Here is a 27,819-nt window from a genome sequence, read left to right as displayed (position 1 = left end):
AGGACCCTGCAGACGGTGGGACCCTCGCACGCTCGCACCTACACCGTCGCCGTGTATTTCAAAGGGGAGCGAATCGGATGTGGCAAAGGCCCAAGGTGAGTGAGACGGTACAGTACAATAAGACGCAACAGGACGAGGCGCTCCACTTCTCAATGCGCCGCTAATGGGCTCCAGAATAATGGCTGTGCTTTATTGATGGTGTTTATTATAGCAATTAAGCTCTTGTTGGCCTATCCTATCGAGAGAGACATTATGCAGAATGAAAATGAATCGATTCATTATTGATTTGACGTAAATTGTGTTATGGAAATATCACTTTGTGCAGCAGAAGAGTCCGACAAGGCTGCGTTTAAGGGCGTGTGTGTGTGTGCATGTGTGTGCGCGTGTGCGTTGGACAGCACGCTCCTTCACGCTTTTGTAAGGAAAGTGAATCTCGCCGCAGAGGCCTTTTCAGGGTTGGAGGGGTTGACTATAAAGCCGCAGCTGAGCCTGCGAGAAATGAAACCTAAATCCATCAAACATCTCTCACCCCCCCACGCGCGCACACACACATGTGGAAATCCCCTCCACTCAGCCCCCCCCCACTTGAAAGCGCTCTCTCTTGCTCTAAGCTGGCGATAAGTTTGTCCCTTCCATAGGATCTTTGACAGCTTACTGTTTTTGTATTTACATGACTTAAGCTCCGAGCCACCTCCGCCGCCGGGCGATAATCACACAGCACATAATATATACGGAGGGACGGCGCGTCGCGGGCGTAAACAGTGCCCGGCGCGGAGCCGCCGGCAGGCTTACCTTTCTGAAATGCGTGCTCTGTGTTACCTGGGATTGTTTGGCAAAAGGGCTCTTTCAAAACAAATATAAAGCACTTTTGATAATCCGCTCAATATTGGGCCTGTTTTTTGATTTTTTGTTGGGGGGTTTTTTTTGAATATGCTAAAGACCTTTTCTCTCTGTCTCCTTTTTAAAATGTTTCTAATCTAGCATCCAACAGGCAGAAATGGGAGCCGCGATGGATGCGCTGGAAAAATGTGAGTTGTTTGGCAACGCCGACCCCTCCCCTACCCGCGCACACACACACACACACACACGTTCACACTTTAAGCCTTTCACACGCTTCGCCTCGGTGTTGAATATTAGCTTTGGCTGTACAGGATGCAAGATGGCTGGCAGAGAGCTGCGGCCTGACCAGCCGGTTGGCTGCGACATATAGGACATTAGGCTGTTTGAAGTGCGAGCCCAGAGCAGAGGCATGGGGCCGAGCCAGAAATGGAGAACCAGCAGAACAAGGACAGGGGAAGCTAAGTGTCCTCCACCGCGTCCATCATCCGGAGGGACGCAGGAAGTTTGTGTCGAGGGCCGTGAAAAGTTTTTTTTCGCCGTGTTTTCGAGCCCTTTGGCGGACCGGGGGAGCGAGGCGTCGCGCTCCCGGCGTCCTCCTCGGCGCTCAGCACTCCTCTTCAGATGTGAAGGAGCGCAGCTGACGTGTTCCCTGTGTGCCGCTTCACTCCTTGGCTGTTTTTCATCTTGTCATCAACCACCACTTAAGGAAAATAGATAGTGGGTTTTTAGGCATTTCCAACGTCGCGTTCACTGCCAAGTAAAAAATACAATTACAGGGCTCTCAGAAACAATCCACGAGCCATTTCCATCATCTCCCGTCCTCCTCTCATACTCCATGCATATGTATGCGGAGGCATAATCTCGTACTTTACGGCGCGTTGGAGTCGGTGATGTGTTGGAGTGTAATTTTTGGACTGGCCTCTCATGCCATCCCTGTGACCAGCACATTAATCAAATGTACAGTTTGTTCTTTACTCAACTAATTAGCTGGAGGTGAACACAAATGGCCGTGTTGGAACGGACCTGTAGAGCGCGCGAAGAGCAGGAAGGTCAAAATTTGATTTCATTTGGCTCATAAATGAGGCCTCCAGCCACTTGTGATTGATACTGTTTGTGCACCCGAGCTTTAGCTTTTTATGAAACATTAGCGCTCGCTTGCTATTATTTAAAGCCGCTCTCTCGCTGTCTGCTGTTGGCTCCCTCACCCCCCTCCCTCCTTATCAGGGGGCGTAGTTCAGTGCACACACTCTCTCTCCTGTGTCTTCCTCCCTCCCTTAATTCCTCCCATTTCCTCTCCCCAGTGTACACCTCTGTCACCGTGATTGATAGACGCTCGTTGCTGGTAAATGAACATTTCCCCCCTCATAAATTGCTGTTTCATGTGACTAGATTAGCAATGCCTTTTAAAAGGTCAGTTGATTTAAAATCACCTCTTCCAGTCTTCCTTCCTTTGGCGCCAAATGCTTCCAGTTCCAGGCCTTTGTTTGACTTTGTACTCATTATAATTTCAACCCACTACTTTACAAGTCAGCCCTCAGCTCGATGTAGTCTTTTCTTTCCGTGGCAGCACCTGAGGTGAGCCTTTCAATTATATCGTTTTAATGAATTATTAGATGGAGGGAAGATGGGCCGCCCGGTTTTAAATATTAGCAGTATTGTGGTAATATTAGAACAAGATGTTGTCGATCAACGCTGTTTGTAGTTGATTCGTCAAGTTATTTATCACTTTTGTTTGAGGATTTGTTGTTTTTCTGTTTTACATGGTTGAAATCGAATCTAAATTATGGATAAACTTTGTGTTTTGCACTGTTGATCAGACAAACACAAGCGAACTTTCATCCCAGGAGGCTAATCAATAATGTAAGTAATCATTAATTGGAGCCGTAATGTGGTTGCACACTCGGACACACCTGAGGTGAAGGTGAGGCTGTGCTCGATCACATTTCTCCTGCATCCATCATTCACAGGTAGCGTTGGTTATTTAGAGGTCGGGTGTTTTGTTTTTTATCGAACGCAGCCGATCATTTCTTATGTTTTAGGATTCATCATCGAGCCTGAACGAGTCACTCTTCATATTCGGTTACTCCTCGGCTGAGCTCAGCTCGCAGGTCAGGCCGCAGGGCTCAAACACGCCTTTGAAGGATGTGAGCGTCTCCTGTCTGCTTCTGTAATGAGACTCGAGCTCATCTGCCGCAGAACCGCCCGGCGCATCAACTCCCATCGCCGCATTGTCTCTCATGTGATTGTCAAGGGCCTCGCTTCATTTGCTCGCATAGCAAGACTAATCAAGGACATTAGCCCCGGTGTCATGTAATTCGTCATTGATTGTCTTGTTGGCCCTCGCTGCAGCATCGGCTCCACCATTACTCCTCTTGTACAACAGCCCTACCTTGTGTTACTCCTGGATCGAAAGCACCTCCCCGCGACGTGTCAGGATTCATTTCCATGTTTTATTTAAGGCCTCCTCGAGTATCAGCAGCACTTTGAGCAGGATTGAACCTTTTGTTTCTGCCGCGGCGCTTTTCCTGGCAGACGGAGTCGGCGGCTCCGGCGGTGTCGGAGAGGTGAGAGACACGGCCGTGTTCAGCCAGACAGCTCGGAGCTCATTAAAGAGGCCGGGCCCGGTGTTTGGTGCGCGCGCCGTCTGCAGCCGATCCGCTGGTGGCTCAGCCGATTCACATTTCATTATTTGATGGCCCACGTTTTGACAGTCTGCTGCCTGTATCTGTCAAGGCAGAATTAAATGTTAACCAAGGCCCAGACTGGGAGAAACATGAGTGCAAACAAATCGAGCTGAGAGCAGCCAGGCGGGGGAGCCGAGTTGGCGGGAGGAAGCAGCCGGCGGTGCAGAGTTTCCCCGGCCCCGAGGCTCCGAGCTCCCCTCGCCGTTAGGTCTAAGGCGACATCAAATATACATGGAAACGGCTTAACCATTTATCATTCATCCTCTCAGATAGTACTGTCTCTGTTTAAAGTCTCCAATCTCTCTCTAAGACTCCACCGCCTCCCCTTCCCATCTTTTTTCAGCCTCCTCGCAGCTGCTTGTTTCTCAAACAATGAAATATCTGTTGAATAAGAGAAGGATCTGGCTAGTCGCTGGAAGGGGACTACAGTTCTTCCTCAGCTTTCTCTAAACCCCTTAATCTCCGGATAAAAGCATGCGATGGATAGAGGCGAAGTGAAGTACAGTGTGCAGGATCTCTGCTCGCTGGCTCGAGTCTTTTGTTTGCCCTTTGGCACGGCGGGAAATCCCCTTCATCAGCGCCGCCACTATTAGCTTGTTGACTGATGTGGTGCGAGTGAGCTCTAGGTGATAGACTCAGCCGGTCTATTGTGGAGTCGCCTCACAGCCCGAGCTTAGGCTGAATAGTGAATGCTGAAGTGAAAGGACAGTGTATGTTCTTGTGCCCTTAAAAGGGGAGCTGATCCCTCATCATGGATTCCTCATCCAGCTGCCGCGGGAGCGCGCATCTCAGGGCCGCCGCCGTCGGCGGACACAACGGGCCGCGTTGTTGCCGAGGCCCCGGCCGCGATCCCGAAACTCTTGAGCCCGCGACCTCCGTCCTTGAGAGGAATTACCGCATTGTCGATAAACAAAAGGCCCGGGCCGGACTAAGTGCGTTAACGCCTCAACCGGAGGCGATCAGTATGCAGAGCGCGGCGTTCCTCAAAGGTGCTTTTCGCCTGAACGCTGGACGGACGAGGACTCTCAATATGTCTTCGGACGGCCGACGCAGACTGGAATGAGAAGCCTTGTGTATTCTTTAGCAAGCCCATTCTTTGACGCCTGTTCTCGTGCTGCATGTTAAACAATGTAAATGGCCACAGCTTTTTTTTTCTCCCCTCTCTCGAGTGAGTTATTCTCAAGTCATCTCGCAGCGAAAAACGCTGGTGATTTCCATATTTTAACTGCAATATGTAGTTTTCTCTCCGAGGCTCGCCGAGTGTTCCTTACTCACCGAAAGCATATTGAAATAGACTGTGTGTGTGTGTGTGTTTGTGTGTGTGCCCACGCCTGCGTGTGTGTGTGTGTCTCAGATTTCCCTCAGAATGATTTCTTTCTTTCTTCAGGAGTTTTCATATTTGATCCGTCTTTTTTTAATGGGATATTGTCGTTATCTTGCACTTTTGCTCTCTGTTGCCATAATGGCAACTTAAGAGTTCTGCAAGAGGAAGAAAACATCCTCCTCTTCTATTCACAAGTCAAACACGTGTGTGATGTGAATTGCGGTTCCTCCAGGACAATCAGCAGAGGGATGTGTTGCTAATGGGCCCGAGCGGGGTCAAAACACAGCTTCCTGGAGCTCAAGGTTGCACGTTTAAACTGTGTGTTTTGTCCCACCAGCGGTGAAAAACCTCAATATATTTCATTTAAAAAGATATAAAGTGCCGAAAATAAGCAGATCTTCATGTTTAAGTAGGTGGAAAATCAAACGCTCAGTCATTTAACACAGGAAACACAAAAAAAGCTCCTGACTGTGCTCTTAATTAGATCTGAGATGAGGCCTTCTTTAAATAAACTCGCTTTCAAATGACTGATTTGCGAACTGAGAGCTTATCAGCAGCGGAGAGGGGGTTCGAGCCCCATCCAGATGGGTAATGTGTCGCTCAAACATGCCGGAGACGTTTTTATTTCTGCTCCTGTGGCGTGTTTCCCCGACTGTGGACGCGGGCCGTTTCCAGAAAACACAACATCCACACCAGATACTCGCCGAATAGTCGGCTCAAACCCGAAGGCGCCGCGTTATCAGCTGTGAGTCCACTCTCTGGACAATAGTAATAATTAAATTTTCCCATTTATCGGGGGATAATAGACCCTATCTGCCCGTGATGCCGCACAGGTCCCAGGGATTTAGACAGTGACGCATTTTGTGTTGTTGGGATTCTGCACAGCCGCGAGGTTAAAGTGCTGACTCAGCTTTAACGGTGTTGGATGATGTTTACGTGCCGGGCAAATGGTCTTTTTACGTTCTGTCCTCCCAATGTTCACAATCCCAAACAAAGCGAAGAAGAAGAAGCTGCAGAAAGTCTCTGAAAAGCAGCAACAGCTGCTTTGGACGTCCGTCTGCACGCGTTCATATAGTAATAGGATGACTTTAAGTCTTCGGGAGCTCCAGTTCTTCCTCCGTCAAATTCAAGTCAGTGTTTTCACTGTTAGAAAATGATCCGGAAACGGTCGCGTCCTCTCCGTCTCTGCAGCACCGGCTGACCTGAAAGCTTCTGATGTGAATGTGTTTAGCTTTGCGTGGTCATGGCCAGCGAGCGGAAAACCTGCACAGTCAGACCTGTGTCTCAAACCAGCGGGCGTCCGTCAGCGTGCTGGTTTTAAATGAAGTGTGGGAAGAAGCAGTGATGTAAACACTCAATGGAAAATTACCTGAGCTCGGAATACCAAAACTACAAACAGGTGGGTCAAAGCCGGTCCTTGTTCAAAGTCCAGTTCAAGTTTCTCTGAACCTGAAGGATTAAATGTTTCTGAACAGGTTGGGAAATTCAAACTAGAGCTTATTTTGACAGAAAATGATCAATCAGTCTTTTTATTTTTAAGCAAAAACAGCAGAAAAAGCCAAACATTCTCTGCTTCTGCCTTCTCAAACAGGAAGAGTTGCTGATTTTCTGTGTTTTTCAGTGTAAATTTAATAACTTTTCTGGTTTCTGTTGGTTGAACAAAAAAAAAAAAGCATTTAATAGTGAATTAATTGCTAGTTGCAACCAGAGCTAACACAAAATTAACAAAATTTATCAAACTGTTTGGATAAAGTAAAAATTCCCCAAATTCTCATGTTCCAGCGTTTTACATGTGGATTTTACTGCTTTTCTTACTCATCAAGTATCTTAATTATCATTTTTCACTATTTTCTGAAATTTTTTAACACAGATTAATCCATTAATAGATAATGACAGCAATTGTTTCCACACATTTAACTTAAACTGTCGCTCTAAAGAAGGCGTGAACTGCTTCTCTGACCCTGGAGATACGTGGTTTTCACTGGACGGCAGCACAGTGTGGACATGGCTTGACGTGCAGTACCAGCAGCGGCCACCAGGTGCTGCCTGAAAAAAACAAGCACAATTTGACCTCAGTGACAAATTTGTCCTTGTTTAGATTTTAAAAGAAGTTGAGCTCCTTGTTTGTGTGTCCTCATGATTGACAGGAGCACCGACCAATCAGATTCATTGCAGCTAATCTCCAGGCTAATTGGCAGTGAGCACAAATGGAGGCTTCAGAGCTTCTGTTCTGATGCACTTTGAGCTTTTGTTTTAGAGACAAGTCAAGCTTTCAGAGGTCGCCTGCGCTGCAGCGGCGGGAAAAACACGTGTTGCCGGTTTGCCTCCTGCGTACATGTTTACATCCCATCGGCTGGCGTCTGTTTTCCCTCCACTCCCTGTGCCGTCACACCACACCATCTTATTACAGATCTCATTTAGAAATGTTCACTTGTAATTATGTTATCAGATCTCATAGTCACTGTGCTGAAACCAAACAAGGCCTGTCTAATTTCTTGTTGCTTCATCATTATTAATGAAATAACAACAGGAGGGCAATTTAATCGCAATGCTGCCCGCGACATTTTCGCTCATTTGCCCAAAGTGACAAACTGACACTTGCTATGAAAACTATAGTCGCTGCAATTTGCGCGCTAAATTGGCGTCCTCGCCCGGCTGGAGACTGACCTTGTCTCCTCACTCCCCTTCCTCTGTGTCTCTCTCTTTATCTGTTCTCCTTGGTCGACTTCTCTCTGTTTCCCGCTCTGCCTCTCCCTGTACCAGATAACTTCCCACAGATGGCTCATCAGAAGCGCTTCATCGAGCGGAAATACAGGCAGGAGCTGAAGGAGATGAGACGAGAGCGGGAGCGGCAGGAGAAGGAGACCGACGAGGTGGAGGAAGGCAGGAAGTGACAGCGGCGGCGTTTCGGAGAGGCCGATCGGGAGCCGCGACTGGCCAGCGAAGGTGGCGGCGGTCCAGGCGGGAGCCGGCCAAACAGAGGTGCCTCTCGCTGAGGGTGGAGCTGTGATTGTTTGTCAGTGACGTTGCCTAAATTCTGCATGAACATCGGTGGGATGCAGGTGAGGATTAGCGGCTGTGACTCTTAACTGATTTTAGGGTGAAATTAGCTTTTAGTGTCACAAAGAGTTAGAAAAGACCGAGCTGCCGGCCTTCTGCCGCCTGCTGCCGATGCTAACCTTTACACACCGAGCTGACTTCAAGATCCCAAAGCAACAAAACAAGGTTTTAAATGGAAGTGCTGAATAAAACCATCAACGTTAACATTGTAAATAAAGTTTCCGACTCTGTTGCAGTCAGTTGGATTTCTCTTTCTTCCATTCGCTGTCATCGTCGCCGGCTCGCTGCTCCGCTAAGAGGCCTAAACCAGAAAAAGGCTCGAGTCAATTACATTCAATCACGACAATGTCACCATCTGTCTCACATCTGCCACTCATCCTCTAATAATCAAAATGTGGATTCCCCCCCCCCCACTCTCTCTTTTTTCACCTCTCTCCAAATCCGATTGGCTGTCTAACAGATCTTAATTATAGATTGTCTAATTAACAATTTCCTCAGCTCACTAGCCTCTGGATCCAGCTCTTTAACAACAGCCGTCGTATGAGTTACTGTCTGACGTGTGGAGCTGGATCCGTCGTAGATAATACACCCCCGTACCTGCGTGGACGCTAAGTGTCTCGCCCGCTCGCCTGTGGCTGCGATCACGTTTCAGATAAAAAGGAAATTATCCCGCAGGACCAGATGAAAACGGTCGTCCAGCGGGGCGACGGCGCGAGTAAATAAACCCGTCAGATCGTCAACCCTCCGTTTAATGCTGCTGTTATTGGGAAGAACACCTCACAAAGAAAGCAGAAGCTCTGATTTTAAAGATATTTAATTGTGTCATATAAATATTCAGTACAAAATATCACGTTTTACAAAGCAGATTGATGAATGGCCAATGGCGCAGGGCCCCTTGCACTACCACAACCGCTCAGATTGTTTCTACATTGACAAAAACTCCACTGCTCAATCACATTGTCACCAACATAATATACCGTAGCAGAGGTGAGCCCGACAGTGTCTACACATCAACAACCACAGATCTATCGCGTCTGGAGAAAGAGGACGTCGTCACCGTCTAGTTAGCTCAACCGAAACCCCCCCGAGACGTGGCGGTGCGGCACCTTTCGGTGTGCAGCGTTTCCTCTTATCTTAGCAGAGCATGGCGCCAATGCTTGGAGGCAATTATACTCTCCATAGGAAAACACAAGCACGTCTTCGTAATGGCGATATGCTTGACACCCTGTGTGAAGGCCGGAAAGAGCGAAGACTGAAGGAAAAAACGCTTTTGGTGAGTAGTGCTGTCATGTTGATTTCCATTCGAGGCCTCACATTGTACCTTGAGGCACAACAGCAGTTTTCTCGGAGTGAAGGGTTTCTAAACCCATTAAATGCTTATCACGGCGACGTCGCCGCAGTCTGAAATGGCCACTTACACAACGGGAGCTCCGGCAACAAGCTAATAAACAATACAAGAGGGCAAACAAAAGGAGAGCACGTGTGCACAATAGCCGAGCATAAAGAAATTTCCAACCGCCGTGTTATCAATTGGATTCTTTAACGTGCCGCGCCACCGTCGACGTGACGCCGGCTTCAGAGTACACAGAGAAAAAGTGCACCACTGTGGCAATTATGCCATTGTGTTTTGTTATTACTGTTTCAAATGTCTGATAAATGTCAGCCTCTTCACAGGTTGGCCTTTCGCTAAAGTGAGGCCGCAGCTTGTTTTAGCCGGCCTGTTTTTTTTCCTTGTTGATGGCGCTCTGCCCCCCCAGTTCAAGCAGCCCTCTTTATTCCACAACTGTTGATTCATAGTTAGGAGGTCTGAAGTAATTTGACAATATTGCTTTTTTTTCCTCTCCTTTTGTTTTCTAAATCGCATGAAAAACAGAGCCGCTGTGTGTTCTCGCTGCAGGATAATGTTTTGACCTTCTCTCTCGGCCGAGGACACACCTCTGGGTTTAGGAACCTTATTCCAGGCCATTCAAAGGTCAGGTGCCCCTCGATAAGCCCCTCTATCGAAAAGGCTGCTCGTCCCTCAGGAAATCAGCCGGGTGGAGCCTGAGCGCTTGTTCTACGAGCAGTACATGTAAAGAAGGGCAGGAATTGTAGGATTTTGAAAGGAAAACACTGGTGTCCTTTGTTTTTTGGCACATTTCCATTACTGAGCTGCTATGTTACATTATTATACATTCGACTGAGCTGGCAGAGCCCGTCTCACACCTTCATCAAGAGAAACTCGAGGGTCCGAACCCCGACGGGGCCGTCCCCTCACGAGTTTGTGCCCTTTTGTGATCGTTTATTAAGGTTTGTTGTTGTTTTTGTCTTCTGGAAACATGAAACTGGGCCCAGTAATTGGAAATGACGTCCAGTCGGCCAGATGGCGGCGCTGTGGATTTTGGATCGTGAACGTCCGCCATGATGAATTGTCTGCCATTTTGACCTCCTCCTAAACTTGAGGTCCAATTCCAACCAAACTGTCTGTGGATCTTTGTTAGACGACGATTATCAGGAGTTACATAAAGGTTGTTGATGTTTAGTTTAGAAGATATTTACCAGTAACAGGAAACAGACAGAACTTTTAATGGTTTAGGTCATGTGGTACACTAAGGTGTTCATTTAGACTTTTTTTTCTTGTGACCTCAAAATCAAGAAACTCTCGTCTTCAGGCCGTTTCTGGTCGTGTAGTTCCTATAACTTAAGGCTTTTGATTCATCTGATGATCAATGATGCTTCATCACATGAAGTGTTAAAGTCCAAGTTTCAACACATCGATCCCAATGGAAATATCATCGTTTCCACCTGGTACTCATTCAAATACTGTGTTTCTTCTTCAGCTTGACAGATAAAACGAACCATTTAGGGACAGAAAATAAAACCGCATGATGAATTTTAATTGCAGCTGTCCACGAGATGTTTAATTTGATGCCGTAGTTTCGAGCTCGGTGGCATCCCTCCATGTGACTATCACCTGCTGTACAGAGTGAAACATGTACACATTTCTGTGGTCAGGATGAGCGAAACGGGCCAACGGGACCAGGGTTTGCCTCGGAGTCTGGTGCACACTGGGTCGCTGATTTTCATCAACGTATCATAGAAAACAACACGATTCTGTGCACTTCATTTTTCAGCCGGAGAGTCGGCTGCACAGAGAAAAACGGTTCTGAAGACATTCAGCTCAATAAAGAAATATTTGGTATTTCAGCTCAGCTCACAGCGAATGCTCAAAGCTGTGTGGAGATGAAAATCAGATACTGCAAAAATGACAAACTGGTGTGTTTGCGGATGTTTGTCGTGGCCGTAAAATCCACTTTCCTTTACCACAGCTTCGTGTAATCTTTAAAGAACATTAGCCACTTGTCGACAGCGACGTGCCACAGCTGAAGCGAATGTCGATGACTCTCTGCCTCTCAAATCCAATCCAGATTTCTCATTTTCTCATCAGAGATGAAGATGCCAACGTTTTTTGGCACTTGTGGCTTCAGCACAACTGCGGATAAGTGGCTAATGCGCGGCAGCCGTCGCTGAAAGGAGGGATCGTTTGGACGATAGAAATCCCTAGAAAAACAAAACAACTGTACAGTGTATTGTATCATATTACCGTACCGTACATACACAAGCTAAGATAGAACTCACAATATGCAGCATGTTTTTGTCCCAGAAACACTGAAAAATACATAGGCATATCTGTTGGTTTACAAAACTGCTTGTGGAACATGTCCATCACGCGCAGCTTTGGAAAAACAAACGAAAAAGAAAATATTGGTATAGATATATTTGGGCCTCATGTGCACCCCGTATACACACACACAAAAAAAAGTCTCGACACAACGTCTCTTCACTGCACCCTCGCACAAACGCAACTAACACTGACTGGACACACAATGCCTACGTCTGGTCACCGGAGGGACAACTGAATGGTGATCGATGGCGGTGAAAGAGCGCCCGGACAAACCGCGCTCGTTTCTCGGTCCTCTCGCCATTTTCCTCGTGCGCCAGAAATGGCCCGAAAGTTTTAAACACGTGTTTGACGTTCGTCTCCTCGTCTGTGTGCCAGGCTCTCGTTAGGAATCCCTGTCGCTGTCGTCGCCCCCGTACATGTCCGCCAGTTTCTTAAACCGGGGTCCCCACTCGCTCAGGTAGTTGTAGTCCTGGTCGCCCTCGGTGGTCACCGACTCCAGCGAGCTGAGGGACTCCGCCACGGAGCCGTTTCCCTCGTAGGCGTAGGTGGCCAGGGAGTCGTAAGGCGGCGCCGTCGGGTCGCTGTCGTTGTCCTGGAGCCTCTGGTTGATGAAGTCTCTCACGTCCCCGTTATTGTCCCGGGTCGGGGGCAGCACAGGCCGTCGGACCGGAGGGTAGAAGGTCTCGGGGACGATGTCCCTCCGCTGCTTGCTCTCCTCGATGGCCTCTGGGTTGCGCAGCGTGCCGATATCAAAGGCCTGAGTGTCCTCCTCTCCGCCCCCTTCATCGTTGTAGCTGACAACGTTGTCTCTGACATCCTCTTTGGAGATGATCAAAGGCTCCTTCTTCCTCTGTCTCCTCAGGGCAGCAAACAGCACCACGATCACTGCAGGGAGAACAAAAACAAAGCAAGTAACGGAGTTAGGTGACTTTTGCTGTTGTTTCTTTGCTCCCTCTCCTTGTTCTGAAGGCCAGCGACTCTCCAGGGGGAATTGTTGATGTTGCACGAGTGTTCACTGATGTTCAGGGACTTTGTCTAACTTTGTAGAACAGGCTCAGCCACCACAAGGATGCATTATGTATTTTTCCCTCCTCAGGGCCACCGCTGCTTAAGAAAACAGCCAAGTACATCATGTGCTAGAAACTCTACTTATGTACCTCCTCTAGCATTAAGACATTTGAGTGATGCATATGAGGCCGACCTTGCCTCTTCGGATCAAGTCAAACATGAAGTCAGCGTCTTGTGGAAGCTTTCCTGCACGTTACAAAGGTATGTGAAGATAATTAAGGTTATTGGAGCAATTTTTGGAGTCTCCAGGAAGTAAACTTTCACACAAAAATGACCCTGAAGCACCATTTGCAGGAAATCGACCTCCTGTGATGCAAGACTTAAAGGACAAGTAGCAATAGAAGTTCCCAACGCTCATGCAGCTCCATCACTGCTTATAGCTCCACCAGGCAGGAGTTTTATGTAAAAACGCACCTGTCTTTTTCACCCTAAAGCACAAAGTTGGGCTGTAATAAATCACAATGTTCCGTTCCCCCAGCTGAGATGCTGTAGATCTTTGCTGCTTTTCTGTTCAAATCAAATTAACATGTCAGCTGTGGTCACTGGCAGAATTATCCGCCCACAGGAAGCGATGAATCACATTAAGGAGTGAAACACAAAGCTGTCTCTTTAACACCTGCGAGAGGCGATCTGCTCGTACTGAGAAGCTCTCCAGCGGAGCTTCAAGAAACGCTCAAATCAGATTTTCAGCGAAGCCGTCCCGCCTCAATAAAGGTCTAATTGAAAAACAAATGTGTGCAACATCGAGCTGCGGGTGCATTTCCGATCCGTCTCTGTACTCACTGAGCAGAATGATGACGCAAAGCAAAATGGCCACCAGGGCTCCGGTGCTGAGTCCGGCCCTCGCCGTGAGCGCCTCGGCGTTGCACAGCTTCATGTTGCCCTCGCGGTCGCAGGTGCACACTCTGACGGTCAGGGTGTTGGTGCTGCTTTGCATCGGGAACTCTCCGTCCGAGATGACCACGGGCACGTGGTAGATGCTCTTCTGCAGGCTGTTGTAGCTGTTCCTCCGGGTGAGGATCCAGGCCGTGTTGTCTGAAAACAGGATATCCAGTTACTCTGCAGCAATCAATAATCTGAATGAATATTTCAATGAACCCCAGTTGAAATTTCATTTGGTCTGCGAGTGTGCTTTTAGTGCTGTGAGATGAAAACTATAAATCACACCATGTGCAGTACAGCATTAGACGTGGTTAAGTTTAACGGCGGCTATAAGTACCTTATGGGAACATTTTACAGTAGATTGAAGTTAATCGGATGACCACGAGTATCAGCTGAGAGTGTATTACCTTTGTTATCACGGACAGAGAAGTTGGCCTTCCCAGCGGCCTCCTGAGCGAGGCTGAAGAAGAATCTGTGCCCGCCGAGCGGCTCGTCAGGATCTGCAGCGCTCACGGTTTGTATCCTCTGGAATAAGCAACAGAGGGGGGGGGGGGGTTTGGGGGTCACATGAACCTCTAGCAGCCATGTTGAAGGAACACAGCCATGAACATGATGAATAAATGATGCAAGAAGTCCAAAGTTTTCATCCGAACAGTTTTTGGCTAATCTGACTGAAATACCTGACGAATGAAGGTCATATGCCAGACCATCATTTACAGCATGACCCAAAATATCCCAACGCAGCCAGAAATCAACGTTATCATGATGATTCTGCTGGTTCTTTTATCTCGCGGTGAACAGTGTGTGGTCATATTGGTTAACACCAGCTGTAAACCATCTCATTAACAAAGATCCCACAACAGCACGAGCTTGTTAGCGGCGATGACTTGCATGTTTCCGTTAACGTCAGCTGTTATTGTTTGGTCTTTGGGGGATTCATGAAGACAAACAGTTAATGGCAGAGTTTCCCTCACATTAAACGCTGCTTAAGTGCAAGTTTGAGGAACCTCTTTGTGCTCTATTACACTCTCATGTATTAGTGTATTATCTTAGATTAGGTCGCCAGCAGTACATATGTACATATAGATATGTTTGAATTAGTCTGACCTTTAGCAGCTGCAACATCATTCTCACAGTAGGTATTATGCAACTGCATAATATCCATTCATTACAAATGGCTCATTCTGCATAAAGAGTACTTCAAGTACATTTTGATGCTAGTATTTCTTTACTGTTGTATTAATAATTCCTCCACCGCCAAAGTCTAGTATCTCAAAGACAACAGTCCATCGAGACTTCTTTCTCTGTTTGAGTTTCACATTGTGAGCATCACACTTCTGTGAGCAACATTTGGTTCAGATGGGAGTGTGAACACAAAAATATGTGACTCTGTCGAAGTTTATGGCTAATGTGTCGCAGCACTTTGGGTTTTCAGCTTCGGAGACATGGCAGCAACTGAAAAGACAAAGCCAACTGTGAGATGTTTGAGATTAGTGGTAAATATAACAACACAGTCTATAATGCAGCTGTGTCTCTTCCACCACTGCAGAGGTGTTCTTGACTTCTTTGATCCATCGGTTCTGAGAGCTAATTATTTATCAACCTGAGAAAAAAAGGTCATAAAAGTATTCGTAATCTCACCTTAAAACACACACGACAAGTTCCCTGTGAGGTCTGCTGAGCTGGAAGTGGACACATGAGTCTAACAGCGAGGTCGACACGGAATCGTGACTACGGCTTCGTGTTTGGTCGCACCAACCTGATTAGCCTTTGCATTCTCACACACGAACGTCTCGTAATTGGTGGCAAACGTCGGGGCGTTGTCGTTGACGTCCAGCACTCTGATGTAAACTGGCACGCGGCTGATCTGTCGCGGGTTGTCTGGGAAACACAAAGGTGAGCACCGTGAATATACAACAATGATTATTGCATTACATTAAGAACACGTATGTTTCCATGCATAAGTAATATAGTTGGACACAGTATAAAGATATTTACATTACTCTTGACTGCTGTAAAATCTCAAATAAAAGCCAGAACCTCTGAATCTTTGGCATGCTGGTCTAATTCACAGCTCTATTTTGCTGCTGTTCTTTCTTTGCAGGAAGTGTTGTTTTAATTGACATTAATGGGACGCCAAACAAAAGAAAAACATTGCTGTAAATGAAACTCAGTTCTTCCTGTGAACATTTTCACTGTTCAAGTCTTCCAGCAGTTCTTTTAATGTGACCCTGCAGGAAGTGTAATTGACAGCAACTTCACATCAGATTAAAAACAAGCAGGTAAGCAAGGCAAGTGAAATGAGTGAATTCAAAGACGTAATAAATCTGTTCGAAAGAAAAACTCAGAGCAGCAGGTGGGTGGGTACACTTTCCTGAATTCCTCGAGACAACAAGTACACATAAAGGAAGTTAAAGTGGAAAGTTTACATTCAATTAAAACGGGAGCAGAAACAGGCAGGCTTCTCAGAACAGAAAACGTTTAAGAGCCTGTTTATTATTGGCCTGTTTCAAATAAAGGCCTGGTCCTCTGTAGCCCTGTTAAACATTGGCCATGTTTGTTTAACAAACAGTGTTGCCAAAAAATATCAACGACAGTACACACTAATGGTATGTATGAACATTAATATTACATTAAGATTGATATATGTTGATTATACTACACAGTATGTACAGTATCTCATATGGTTTTGAGTGAATAAACTAGGCTATGCAAAGTTTCACCAGAGGGTGGCGATAAAGGCTACCGTACGTATGGCTGTAATAAATACAGTAGAAGAAGTAGAGCTGTTTGCCAACCGCCAATGAAAGAAGAAGAAATAAAATTAGTTTATTTTGGTGTTTTCGTCACCCGTTAAGCGCGTTAACCCCTCTGAACCCCTTGTGGGTGTTTTTTTTGGTTTTTTTTTGCTCCTGTCACGTCTTTATTCACTGTGCTCATTTTCACTTCAGTATATAAGTCCTGCGCCTCCATGGAAACAGCACATCATGGCTAAAAGTAGAGAGAACTCAGATTTAATTTGCAGTCTATTTGTTACAGGATCTGGTTCATGCAATCAGTTTGTTTTTGGCAAAAGTTCAGAAGAGACATGTAGAATGAAGCGATCTTAAAGAAATATCACTGTTTTAAGGTTAATTTGGTTGTTTTTCATGCTGGAAACATGAAATCTCACCACAATTTCTGTTTTTACAGTTTCTGGAAATGATGAATGCTGTAATTTTGGACCTTTTTTTTTTTTTTTTTTTAGACAACATGCCTTTGAATGACTTTTTCAAGCAAGTGTAAAAACTTTTTTCCCAGAGTTTTGCCGTTTCCGTCAATCTTTTCTTAAGCGATACTTCAGAATACGCATAAGAAATCTGTTGTAGGAGGAAGAGCCTCTCAGCTGAACGGTGAACCACATATTCTGTTTTCTTTTAGATACTATGATTTTTTTGTGTCTTCCTTTTGCGAGTCTGCGGTCACAGAGTCTGTCCCCGGTTGGGATCTGACTCTGCTTCCTATCTCTCAATATATTCTGCCAGTTCATAATCTCTTGTTAGGACCAGATAACATTCTACTCTACATTGGCTTTGACTTTCTTCTCTGCGATGTTCCAACTAGGTTTCTTTACCCCCTTTTTCACTTCAACACGCAGCACTCAGGAGTTAGTATCACCTCCAAAAATCCAATTTGGCCGACAGAATAAGAGGAAGCGGGAGAAGAGAAATGCCTGCTTCCCGTCCTGCTGCACTTACTGAACTCTGTGGCGATGACGGAGATGTTGTGCCAGGCGTTCTCTTCTCTGTCCAGCTCCCTGAGGATGAACACTGACCCGTTGCCTGCATGGATGTTGAACACTCTGTCCATGTCCGTCCGCCGATCAATAGTGTACCTGCACAAAACACACACAGGGATCGGCTTCTTAACTCGTGTATTCAGGCTGTGTGGAAGTGTGTCGTGTTCCCTGGGCGAGGGATGCAGGCTACAGCTGCATTCAGAGTTTCCCTGGTGTGAACCACAGTGAAAATGGTCACACTTACTGGTGAGACTGGGTTCAATGAACATTCAGTGTGGTGAGAGGGGCTTCAGGAGGCACGAGGTGCTCAAAACAAGTCTGACTAAGCTTGATTGACTTCTCTGCACTCTTCTATTATCTCCTTTCTTTGCTATTCAAACCACACGAGAAAGCGCTGAGGAAAAATATGAAGTTTAGCTTCAATCAAGGCGGCGGATCACCCTCAGAAAAAAGGCCAACTTTGTTGAAAAGAACAAAATTGGTTTTCATCTGCGAAAATGAGCCGAACGCCAGGAGTTAATGAACTGCTTCTAAACATCTCACACGACACAAACACTTTCTCGATCTCACCGTGGCAACATTTTCGGGTTTGCATCCTCAAGTTTGGACAGGCGCCGATCAAAACGTTGATAAAATGCTTTTACAGCAGCAGAGTCCTCATAACTCTGGATATCCAACATCCGAACGGAGGGACTGGACGCTGCTGCCACTCTCAGATTGATTGACTGGACTTTTACTCATGGTGTCAACCCTCGAATGAAAATCCTGTTTTTCAAACCAATGTGAGACTCAAAGTGAACAGCTTATTCTCTCCCACCTGTTAACGCATCTCTGCTTGATTTCACACGGAATTTAAAACGGTACAAACATCTTGAACTGAGCCAGCGACGGTTGATTGATCAGCCTCCCCGATCACAATCGATTACACTGATCTTCTATTTCTGTTCAAGTGTTTTACCTTCATACGTCTTCATCCTAATGTGCACACTGTCACAAAATACTACAATTATATAAAGTGAATCTTTTTGGGGATCCACAGTCAACAGTACGTTCAGTTGATATTCTGTGATCCAGTTCTAGAAGCGCCAACTCTCAACCAACCTTCTGTTTCTTATCTAAAGCAACACACCTGCTCTTTCCAGTGTGTTATAGGTATTATCTTGCACTTCACACTAAATCTGCACAGTTTCTTTTACCAACGACTGGTGATTTCTTCTTATCTAACTGTTGCTGAGACGTATCTTTACCTCTTTCAACCCTTTCACTTGTCAAACTTGTGCACATAAACTTATCTGCACGACCAGCTCCAACGAGAGGTTAGAAAACAGTGTATTTGTTCGTGATTTGGGTGAACTGACCCTTTAAAATAAACGGCGTACCGTCTGACAGGCTTGAACAGTCTGTCCTGTGTTGATGACCGATTTTTACAAGTGCTTGCAGTCACACACAAACACACACACCAACATGAGCCAACAGGTTATCCAGCGGTGTTGTTTTTCCCTGCTTCCCAGACTCCTGTGATACATCAGTGTGATTAATGGAGTAGCAGGCATCAGGAGGGCCGGCGTAAGAAGGAGGAGACCCCCGAGGGGAGACTATGAACCCGGGCACTCAATGCACCGCCGCACCGCTCTCTCCTCTCGCTGCACATCCTCCCCCCAGCCCCTCCCCGCTGCTTCTCCCGCATCAACCATTTTAGTGTCTTTATCTAAACACTCCCTCCTCATCTCTGCCGCCTCGCCTCCTCTCCCACCACCTCGCCGGCCCGACAGTAACTCTAACCTCGTTAAATCTGCGTCGGCCGTGGGCTTTACTAATTGCTTTTCTAATATTCACAATAATTCAGCTGGCTGGGCCTAACCCTTCCCCTGATTAATGGCAGAGAGATAACAGCGCGCCTCGTCCTGACCGGGCATCCAAAGTGCTGCACTCAGCAGGCAGGCAGCTGGCTGGATGGGAGGCCGGGCAGAAGGACGTGGAGGGTTACAGAAATGTTAGTGATCAGCGGGTTGGGACATATATCCTCTTCCCTCAGTACAGAAGCTGCAGGACCGGCTGGCTTGCCACAGCATTTTCTCTCCAGAACAAGAGTCAGCGGGCGTCCATTTTAAGCCTTGATTTGGGGATCTGCAGGTCAAAAGGTGCTGTTTGGCCTGGGTTTTTTATTTCTATGAAAAAGTCCAGGCAACACTTCCAAATATATTCATGTGATGGCAGCTATTCTGCAGCGTCTGATGGTATCACATGATCTTCAACAGATAGAGTGGTGCAGTTGAAGAGGTTTAAATTTCCACTGTTTTTTAAGGACTTGAAAGCTCCAGAGTGGCCACTAAATGGACCACAAGGTCAAACTGCTGGCTTCAAGGTCAAGAATGAACCTCGAATTTAGCCCGATTTCAACACAAACCCAGTGACGGGGGCCCTTCGGCGTACGTTCTTAACCTGAACACGGATGACATTTTGAATGAACATTCAGCCTCTGAAGTCCTTCACTTTTATGCCAGACTAGTTAAAAGTTTCCAACGAGTTTCCCAAAGTCTGCCCTTGGTAAGCTGCAGACGGGAAGCAGCGTTTAAATATCGCAGCACTAAAACGCTTCATTAAAACCAGGACTAATAAAAGTCTTTTAAGAGTTGGCAGCTGTTTAAGACAGAGTGACCCGTACGGCAGGAAAACCAGGAAAGTTTCCATTCATGTCCGTGTCAAACGAGGAAAACACCTTTTCATTCCAGGTTTGAAAACTGAACATTCGTTTTTGGGGCTTTATCAGCGCTGAGCTTCCATCATACGAGAGACTCGGCCATTACGACCCGGTCATCAGTTACAGCTCATCCCTGTGCTCATGGGTGCCTGCACATGCTGCACGTTCGTGCATGCAGACGTGTCTGCTGAATGAGGGGGTTTGTTGTGGCGAGCGGTGCGAGCTGATGAAGATAACCGTCTCGGTGGCTTCCTCATGCCAGGCAGCCCCCAGGCTTCCCGGGCCCTCCTCCTCCTCCTCCTCCACTGCGCGGCTTTAAATGCCACGGGGTAGCTACCTCCTTGATGATGGGCGATAAAAGAGAATGATGTCATATTTGACACCTGCAATAAAGTGGTGGAACTTCAACCTTGAGAGCCAACTCCCTTAGTGCATCATAAAAATGAAAAAGTCTTTGAGACAGAGTGGAGGGCGCAGCCTCACACCTGACTGCCATTATTTCCATTTAATAGAATACTAGCATAGTTTTGTATCTCTATGAACTGAGTTGTGTAAGTGAACTTTTGTCGTATTTCAGTGTTTAGTGGCACTAACAGTCTCTCGAAAAAGGCCTCGTTATGTATTTTAATGCTGTGTTTATGTTTATGGTGAGGAAAATCTATGGGTGCACTCTGAAACTTTTAAGGTCATATTTAAATAATTCACTTAATGGGAGTTCCTATATAAGTTCTGCAAGTGTTGTGCAGAAATAATTTCCCCATTAGGGTCCAGCACCTCTGGAATTGATTAAAGGGCGTCCTCAGAAAAAAGTGGAAAAGTAATATTTCACAATTATTGGATAAAATTCCTCCAATTTGAAAATATGAAACCACTCTTATAATATTGAGATTAAATATTACTAAGTAGCCTCTCCTTGAGTTTTTTCTCATGTCCTTCTTCCTTATTATGGGATAGGCCTGATACAGAATCTGACCAAATGGGAGCTTGAATTGGTCTACAAAAGACTATCTGGACCTGAAGATCATAAAGTTTGGTTTTACATTTAAAGGTCTCTCTTGGCTGTGTAACCGGACAGCAGCTCCACAGTCGAAGCATCAAAAACTTGACTGATCATACACATTTTCTGCTTTACCTTCTGAACCACCAGCCGCACATACTTCACATTTTTGCTGACCAGCTTCAAATGCATAATGCATGCACACTTTTGGCTTTTCCAGGTTCCATTCATGTTCCCGCAGCACGGAAATGAAATTCAAATCAGGCCGCACTTCAACTGCACTACCAAGCAATGATGAAGTTATTAAACATAATTAGACTTAATTAAATAATAAAAAATATTTTAATTCAAAATATTAAAAATTTAAACTGAAGGTCTTTTCTGGTGCTTTATTCTCACAGCTCCTTTGAATCAGCTCAAACTTTCGCTTTTAAACCAACATGAATGGAGGGCCAAAGGTGCTTAGATGTGGTTGAAAGCTCTGGAAAAAAAGGCAGTAAGAAGAGCTTGAGCTGCAGTTTTAAGTCAGATCATACATAAATGAATGGAAGTCAATGGATGGCTTTAAAGTGAAAGTGAAAGTTTGAGCCTCAAATTTTCACTTTTAATACAACATGGATGGAGGTCCAAAGGTGCTTAGATGTGATAGAAAACTCTGGGGAAAAAGCCAGTAAGAAGAACATTTTTGGGTCAAAACTGACATAAATGAATGGAAGACACTGGATGGCTTGAAAATGAAGGTGAAAGTGAAAGTTTGAGCCTTGAACTTTCGCTTTTAAACCAACAAATATGAAAGGTCCAAAGGTGCTTAGATATGGTTGAAAGCTCTGGACAAAAAAGAGGCAATAAGAAGAGCTTGAGCTACAGTTTTGGGTCAAATTGTACATAAATGAATGGAAGTCAACAATTCTTTAAAAGTGAAGATTTGAGGCGTGTTGGCTCAAACTTTCACTTTCAAACCAACATGGATGGAGGTCCAAAGGTGCTTAGATGTTGATGAAAGCTCTGGAATAAAAGGCAGTAAGACGAGCTTGAGCTACAGTTTTGGGTTCAGTACCTGACGAGGCTGCTTTTGTCGTCGGGATCGGACGCGCTGACCGAGCCGATGACGGTGTTCCTGGCGGCGTCCTCTTTGACCTCCATGACGTAGCTGGCGCGCTCGAACACCGGCGGCTCGTCCACGTCCTCCACGACGATCTTGACGGTGGCCTCGTCCCTGAAGGGGCCCACGGAGAAGAAGCGAGGGTTGATGTGGACGTTTTCCACCTGAACCCGGAGACTGTACTGACGCTTCCTCTCAAAGTCAAGAGGCTGCAACAACAGAGAGAGGACGCAGGCGTGAGGTGTTTAACATTCAGTAACTCTGCATGTTCTCTGTTTTCACGAGTTGAAAAGAAAATTCCGCTGTGGCTCTTTGTTTCCTGCTCTAATCACACCCTTCGTCCCTTAACTTTTACTTCTAAACCTTCATCTGCATGCAGCTCCACGTTCAGCTGTTGATTTTGGGAAAACTAATATCCATTGAGAGCATCCTGCCACATTTAATTTCGGGCCAGATTGGGATTGTGTTCATTAAACTGACAATCTTTTCCAGCGCATCGTCTAATGAGCGCGTGTGAAGGGGTTCAGTGTCTTGTTCAAGGACACTAACAAGACTTTTGATGGACACACATGGGCTGCTGCACAGATCAGGCCTGTGCTCTTTGGGACACGGAAAAGCCTTTCACTGAACTGCTGCCACATCCTGAATAATGTGACTGAGGTGGCATTTTGGTGGAAAACTAACATGACAGCATGGTCATGTTAGGGACTTTCATACATGATTAAAACGGTATTTTTTTCCACGGAGTCTGGTTGGACTCCATGACAGTATGTAGATACGGCCTTTTTCTTGCCGTTATTGAGCATTAATGCTAAATGCTTCACATTCAATGCACATTTTCTTCCTCTTCTGTTCTTTTCTTCTGTTTCTTTATGCTCAAACAAAGACACGGCAGCTTCCTGATCGTCGCCGCACTCTGTGAAATAATCGATCAAAGTTGTCTGTGGACGTTTGCTGGGTGACATCTGTTCATTTTGCTTTTCTTTTGTGTGTGTGTGTGTGTGTGTTAAATGAAGACATCAGTACATCAGATTAGTACATAAGTGTCAGAGAAAAAAAAATCTATTTTTCTTTGTAAGGGCGAATCAAGGTTGCACACATTTCCGCGAATGAGGCTGATTAGAAAAAGATGAAAAAGAAGAAGTGAAACAGAAAATAAAATCATATCATGACTGCTTTTCTGCTGAAGGACACATCTTCTCACAAGCATGACTTCTACGTGTATGCATTTAGTATTTAGCTCACTGAATAATTCAATGAATTATGAGAGTAATAAAGACACATATCTAAACTTTGATTTTGTGGTATAAATATATGTATTTACATTTAACGTGTATTTATCTTAGACCTTTCTGTTGGTATAACACACTTCATTTTACCCATTTGTTAACTTAAAAAGCAGCAGCTTTGTTATCTTTATATATGATCCCTGTAATCCTGCATCTACTGTACACTCCTCTTACATCCTATAATTTATGTACTGGGCACAATGATTAGTGGCCTGACTCCTGCACAGCTGCCACTGTCTTCTGTCTCAGCGCATTTTAGCACACGATGGTGGTATGCGTTTGCTTTTATGCTCCTTTTTCTCCACCTTTTTGAAGTTGTAGCCACCGAAGGTATCCCCCCATTGATGGAAATAATTGGGGAGCGGTGCATTTTAATGAATGCGCGCTGAGCAGGAGCAGCTGGATCAGAGTGAGCTTCCTACTGTACATATGAAAGGATGCCAGGTCCGTGATCGCTGGAAACAGCCAATGAGAGCTTGAAAAGTCCACATGGAACGAGCCATTTTCTGAATCCATGAATAATAACATAATATGAGTCAGTGATTTTCGCTGTTTCTTGTTAAGGCGGGGAGGGGGGGACGGCACGTCAATTGGGAGGAACGTGCCGCTTTGAAGGACCGGTACAAGCTGAGATGGGACGCACTCCCACTTGACAAGCCCATTTAATTAGCCGGTTCAGAATTAGGGCATGCTCACTCCCCACACACACTCCGCCCGCACACCACATCCACTACAGCAACGCCGCGGCTACTAAAGGCAATTATGTCATCCTCCACTTAATGATGGCATGATGGAAGCGATCGATCGAAGGCTGCAGAGAGGGCGCTTGATAAGGCAACTGCCAGATCCTGTTGAATACATCAGAAACACACCACGGCACAGCACTGAATGCTACGATCCATACCGAGCATCAATATTTCTGCTCTGGTCTCAGCCGAGAGGAAGAATGAGGCTCGCTCAAAACACATGGGCTGGGAGTGTGGGCAAGCCTAAGCTGGAATCTAATAAGTCCTCCGTCCATCGTGCAGCTGTCGGACCATATGGAAATAAAAGTTTATCCCTGCCATGCTGGCTATAATAACTGCACGCAGACGAATGCCAACGCGCGAGCTTAAAATCACCTTTTAATCTAAAAACCTTTAGATTTTCATGCCCTGAAACCCCATCTTTGATTCTGCTTATGGACAACATGTTTCCATCGATGTCCTCTCACTGTATGATCTGTAATTACCTCTCTTTATAGTGGTTTTCACTGATAGTGGCGGGGTCCGCCACTCCGCCGCAGGATTCAAATTACCTTCCCGTCCACGGGAAGCATGTGCTGCTGCTGCTGCTTCACATTAAAGCCTGTGGACTGGCTGCGGTTGACGGTGAAACGGTGACACACATCTGTTACCGCCTCTTGTTCATCACAATCGTGGTCATTTTCTGGATTCGTCGACAGCCGAGCAGCTTTAAGCGAGCCGTTCGATCAAGAGCCGCAGGTGACAGGCTGCACAGCGGAGGAAGGCGGCCAACTCGGCAACCTCTCACGTCATGTGCAGCGTGACGCAGAGAGTGTGATTATTGACCGATTTCTTTATTAAAACAGCACGAGTTTGCTTGGCTGAGCTGTAAACAGGCGCCCTTCTGTTGTACTTCTGTCAAAGTAGCAGCCAGGACTGAAATCTTTGACTAACTTTAACGTCTTTGTTCGGCTCTGGTGCACATTTAGGAGCATAGTTGCACATGAAAGCAGCAGCAGCAGCTTCAGTGTAGACGACTGTATTGATTAAAATAGAAGCAGATCTGTTCCTTCAGATGCGCGTGAGACAGACGTCTGAAATGTCTCCTGTGAAGACAAGCCTTTATTGTAAAGGTTTCCTCTGAGGCCCCAGCAAGCTCGACCAATCAGAGGGTTAGACCAGCCTGACAGGCGAAACCCAGGGCGAAAAAAAGGGGATAATAAGGACATTGTTTGAGAGATTTTAGCGAGGGAGAAAAAGGAAAAGAGAGGAAGACATGTCCTCTCCGTCCCCTGTGGAGACGCTGCACCCCTCACCAAGCACCAACAGACAGCCACTGACCTTCCTCAGCACGATGAGGCCCTCCTGCGTGCTCCTATTGGTGGCGATGTCAAACATGCCGGGGCCGTCGCTCCCGATGATCCTGTAGTCCATCTCCGCGTTCTCGCCGATGTCGGCGTCCATGGCGCGGATCACTCCCACCACAGACCCGAGCTCGATGGACTCGGGCACTCTGAACTCGTACAGGGCTGCGGAGAAAGAATTTTATTTTTGTGATCCGGTGGCATTGAAAGTGGAGTAAGTGCACGAGAGCAACGCTGTCGACATGTACAGAAAAAGAAAAATCTGCAGAGAGAAGAGCGAGAGAGGAGTGTGCGAGCGGGGCCACGGGGGTCACATCCTTGGATTTCTTTTCACGTCCACTTCCGGCTTTTCACACAAAGGCGCGATTCATGTACGAAGTGAATCAAAATTAAAAGCCTCATCGAGCAGCACGGACGCCCCGAAATGCACCCTGAGAGTAATTTACAAAAACACACGAGCTACACCGGTCAGAAGAGGCACAACACCACCCCTGACACCCAGCATGCATCGCAACCCCAGCGTTTTCCCTCGACCCTGGAAAAAGAGGAGTGCAAGCGGGTGAGTCAGAGAGCGAGAACGCAGGCGAGCAAGTCGGGAGTGAGTCAGAGCCAATCGGAGAGCGGAGCCAGCAGAGGAGGGAGAGCGTGTGAAAGGGAGAAGGCGAGTGGGAGATTTAGTGCTGCAACATTTGTAGATCAGCTGTGGAGCAGACATTTCATACGCGCTGAAACATATTTCATCTGCAAAACAGACATTTGGCCTTTCACGTTAGCGGCTACAAGCCGCATCGACTCGAAGTTTAGGGATGTGACATAAATTCTGGGCCAATTTGCTCAACATAAATTAATTGCTTCTTCTTCTTCTTCTTCTTTATTTTCTGAGATGATTTCCTGGTTCGAGGCGGATAAATTGATGGCTGCCTGTCAGCCGCGGCGGCCCCGGCTGCATCTCGTATGCTTAAATAAATAGCTGGACTGCGGGAGGGAGCGGGCGTGATATACACACAGCCTGCGGAGACAAACAGCACTGACACACTAATAAAACATGCTGACAGTGTTTTGGCAACGCCTGAGTCGGCAGGTCTCCGTGACGCTGACACTTGCCTCCACACACACACACACACACACACGCGCGCGCGCTGAAAGCGACGCATGGCGAGGTTTCCCTAGGCTAACAGGTATTTAGCATTGGGTGGAAAAGAAGAGGCATCACTCCGGCGGACAACAATGATATCGCTCCCTGACACTCTTCCTCCTCTGGGTGTCCCATTACAATATCTCTTCCTCTTTCTCCCTCTTCCTCCCTCACCCAACTCCCTCCATCACATGCTGTCTTTCTGTCGCCCGCGTCACTCTTTCTTCCTCTATCTCTCCCTCCTGTCACCTCCTCCATCCCCGCTGTATCCATCTCCCTCTGTCCTCTCACTGTTCATTCATTGGTGGAGGTGACAGCGTCTGTCTCGCCCCCCGTCTCCCTCCCCTCCCCCCCCAAGCTGGTGGGAGGACGTGGCTGATAAATGGGGGGAGATGGCGGGAGTTCTGCGGTCGCGTGCTCGCCGAGCGTTAGCGGCCTCGCACGCCGCACGGCCGCCGCCGCTGAGGGGAAACACGACGGCACCGGTAATCTGTCAGCGTGATCTGGCTGCCTTCGCCGGATGCGTGAGAGGAAGTGAGACGGGTGGGGGGGGTGAGAGAAGAAAGGGAGACAATGTGTGAGACCGAAAGAGAGTCGAAGGGGAGCAGAGACGAAGGGTTGATGATTGATGAGTGAGAGGGGAACAAAAAGAGGGGAAAAGTGCACCAAGGACAGTTCGAGCGCTAAATTGAGAACATTGGTTTTATGGAGTAAAAGGAAGCAGAAGAAAGACTTAATAGTGGGAGAGAGACAAAGAGAGTGGAAGAGTAGGGGAGATAAAGCTCAGTGAATGTACTCTCTTCATTTAATAGGGATTACAGGGCTGATCTGATGCACTTTGCAGGACCCTTCGCTCTGTCATATGGCTCTCTATTTAATTATTCGCTGCCTTTAAGAGGCCCGCACGAAACCCAGAGCTCGCTGCAATAATCCAAATTCATTTTGAAACTGACACCAGATGGGGGCTGCCTGCCTGGCACAGGCTCTCGGCCTCTCTGAGCGCGTGGGTGGGCTTCCAGGAGGCGGCACTCACTCTTGGTGAAGCGCGGCGGGTTGTCGTTGACGTCGGAGAGGGTGATGCTGACCGTCGTGGTTCCCGAGAGCCCGCCCATCTGTCCGGCCATGTCTTTGGCCTGGATCACGACCTGGTAGTTTTCCTTCACTTCTCGGTCCATGCCGGGCAGGGCTGTCTTGATCAGGCCTGAG

At 46.7% G+C, this 27,819-nt stretch overlaps 2 protein-coding genes across 2 annotated transcripts in view; one reads left to right on the top strand and one right to left on the bottom strand.

Annotated features, from left to right (window-relative positions):
• The window catches only part of drosha (drosha ribonuclease III), a 79,202-nt gene extending 70,459 nt beyond the window's left edge, over positions 1-8,743 (top strand). The window contains exons 30-32 of the mRNA XM_070986405.1: positions 3-95; positions 982-1,028; positions 7,612-8,743. Coding sequence (XP_070842506.1) covers positions 3-95; positions 982-1,028; positions 7,612-7,742 — 271 coding nt within the window. The 3' untranslated portion in view covers positions 7,743-8,743. The remainder of the gene's footprint in view (positions 1-2; positions 96-981; positions 1,029-7,611) is intronic.
• LOC139346990 (cadherin-6-like) overlaps positions 8,707-27,819 on the bottom strand; it is a 54,613-nt gene continuing 35,500 nt past the window's right edge. The window contains exons 5-12 of the mRNA XM_070986406.1: positions 27,647-27,814; positions 25,456-25,643; positions 22,056-22,309; positions 17,260-17,396; positions 15,282-15,403; positions 13,930-14,047; positions 13,424-13,675; positions 8,707-12,457 (exon numbers count right to left, since the gene is read on the bottom strand). Coding sequence (XP_070842507.1) covers positions 11,955-12,457; positions 13,424-13,675; positions 13,930-14,047; positions 15,282-15,403; positions 17,260-17,396; positions 22,056-22,309; positions 25,456-25,643; positions 27,647-27,814 — 1,742 coding nt within the window. The 3' untranslated portion in view covers positions 8,707-11,954. The remainder of the gene's footprint in view (positions 12,458-13,423; positions 13,676-13,929; positions 14,048-15,281; positions 15,404-17,259; positions 17,397-22,055; positions 22,310-25,455; positions 25,644-27,646; positions 27,815-27,819) is intronic.

The sequence above is a fragment of the Chaetodon trifascialis genome, chromosome 18, assembly GCF_039877785.1.
Source record: "Chaetodon trifascialis isolate fChaTrf1 chromosome 18, fChaTrf1.hap1, whole genome shotgun sequence".
In the NCBI taxonomy this organism is placed as follows: Eukaryota; Metazoa; Chordata; class Actinopteri; order Chaetodontiformes; family Chaetodontidae; genus Chaetodon; species Chaetodon trifascialis.
Note: the sequence above shows the minus strand (reverse complement) of the source record. Positions and strands in the feature narration are given on the sequence as shown.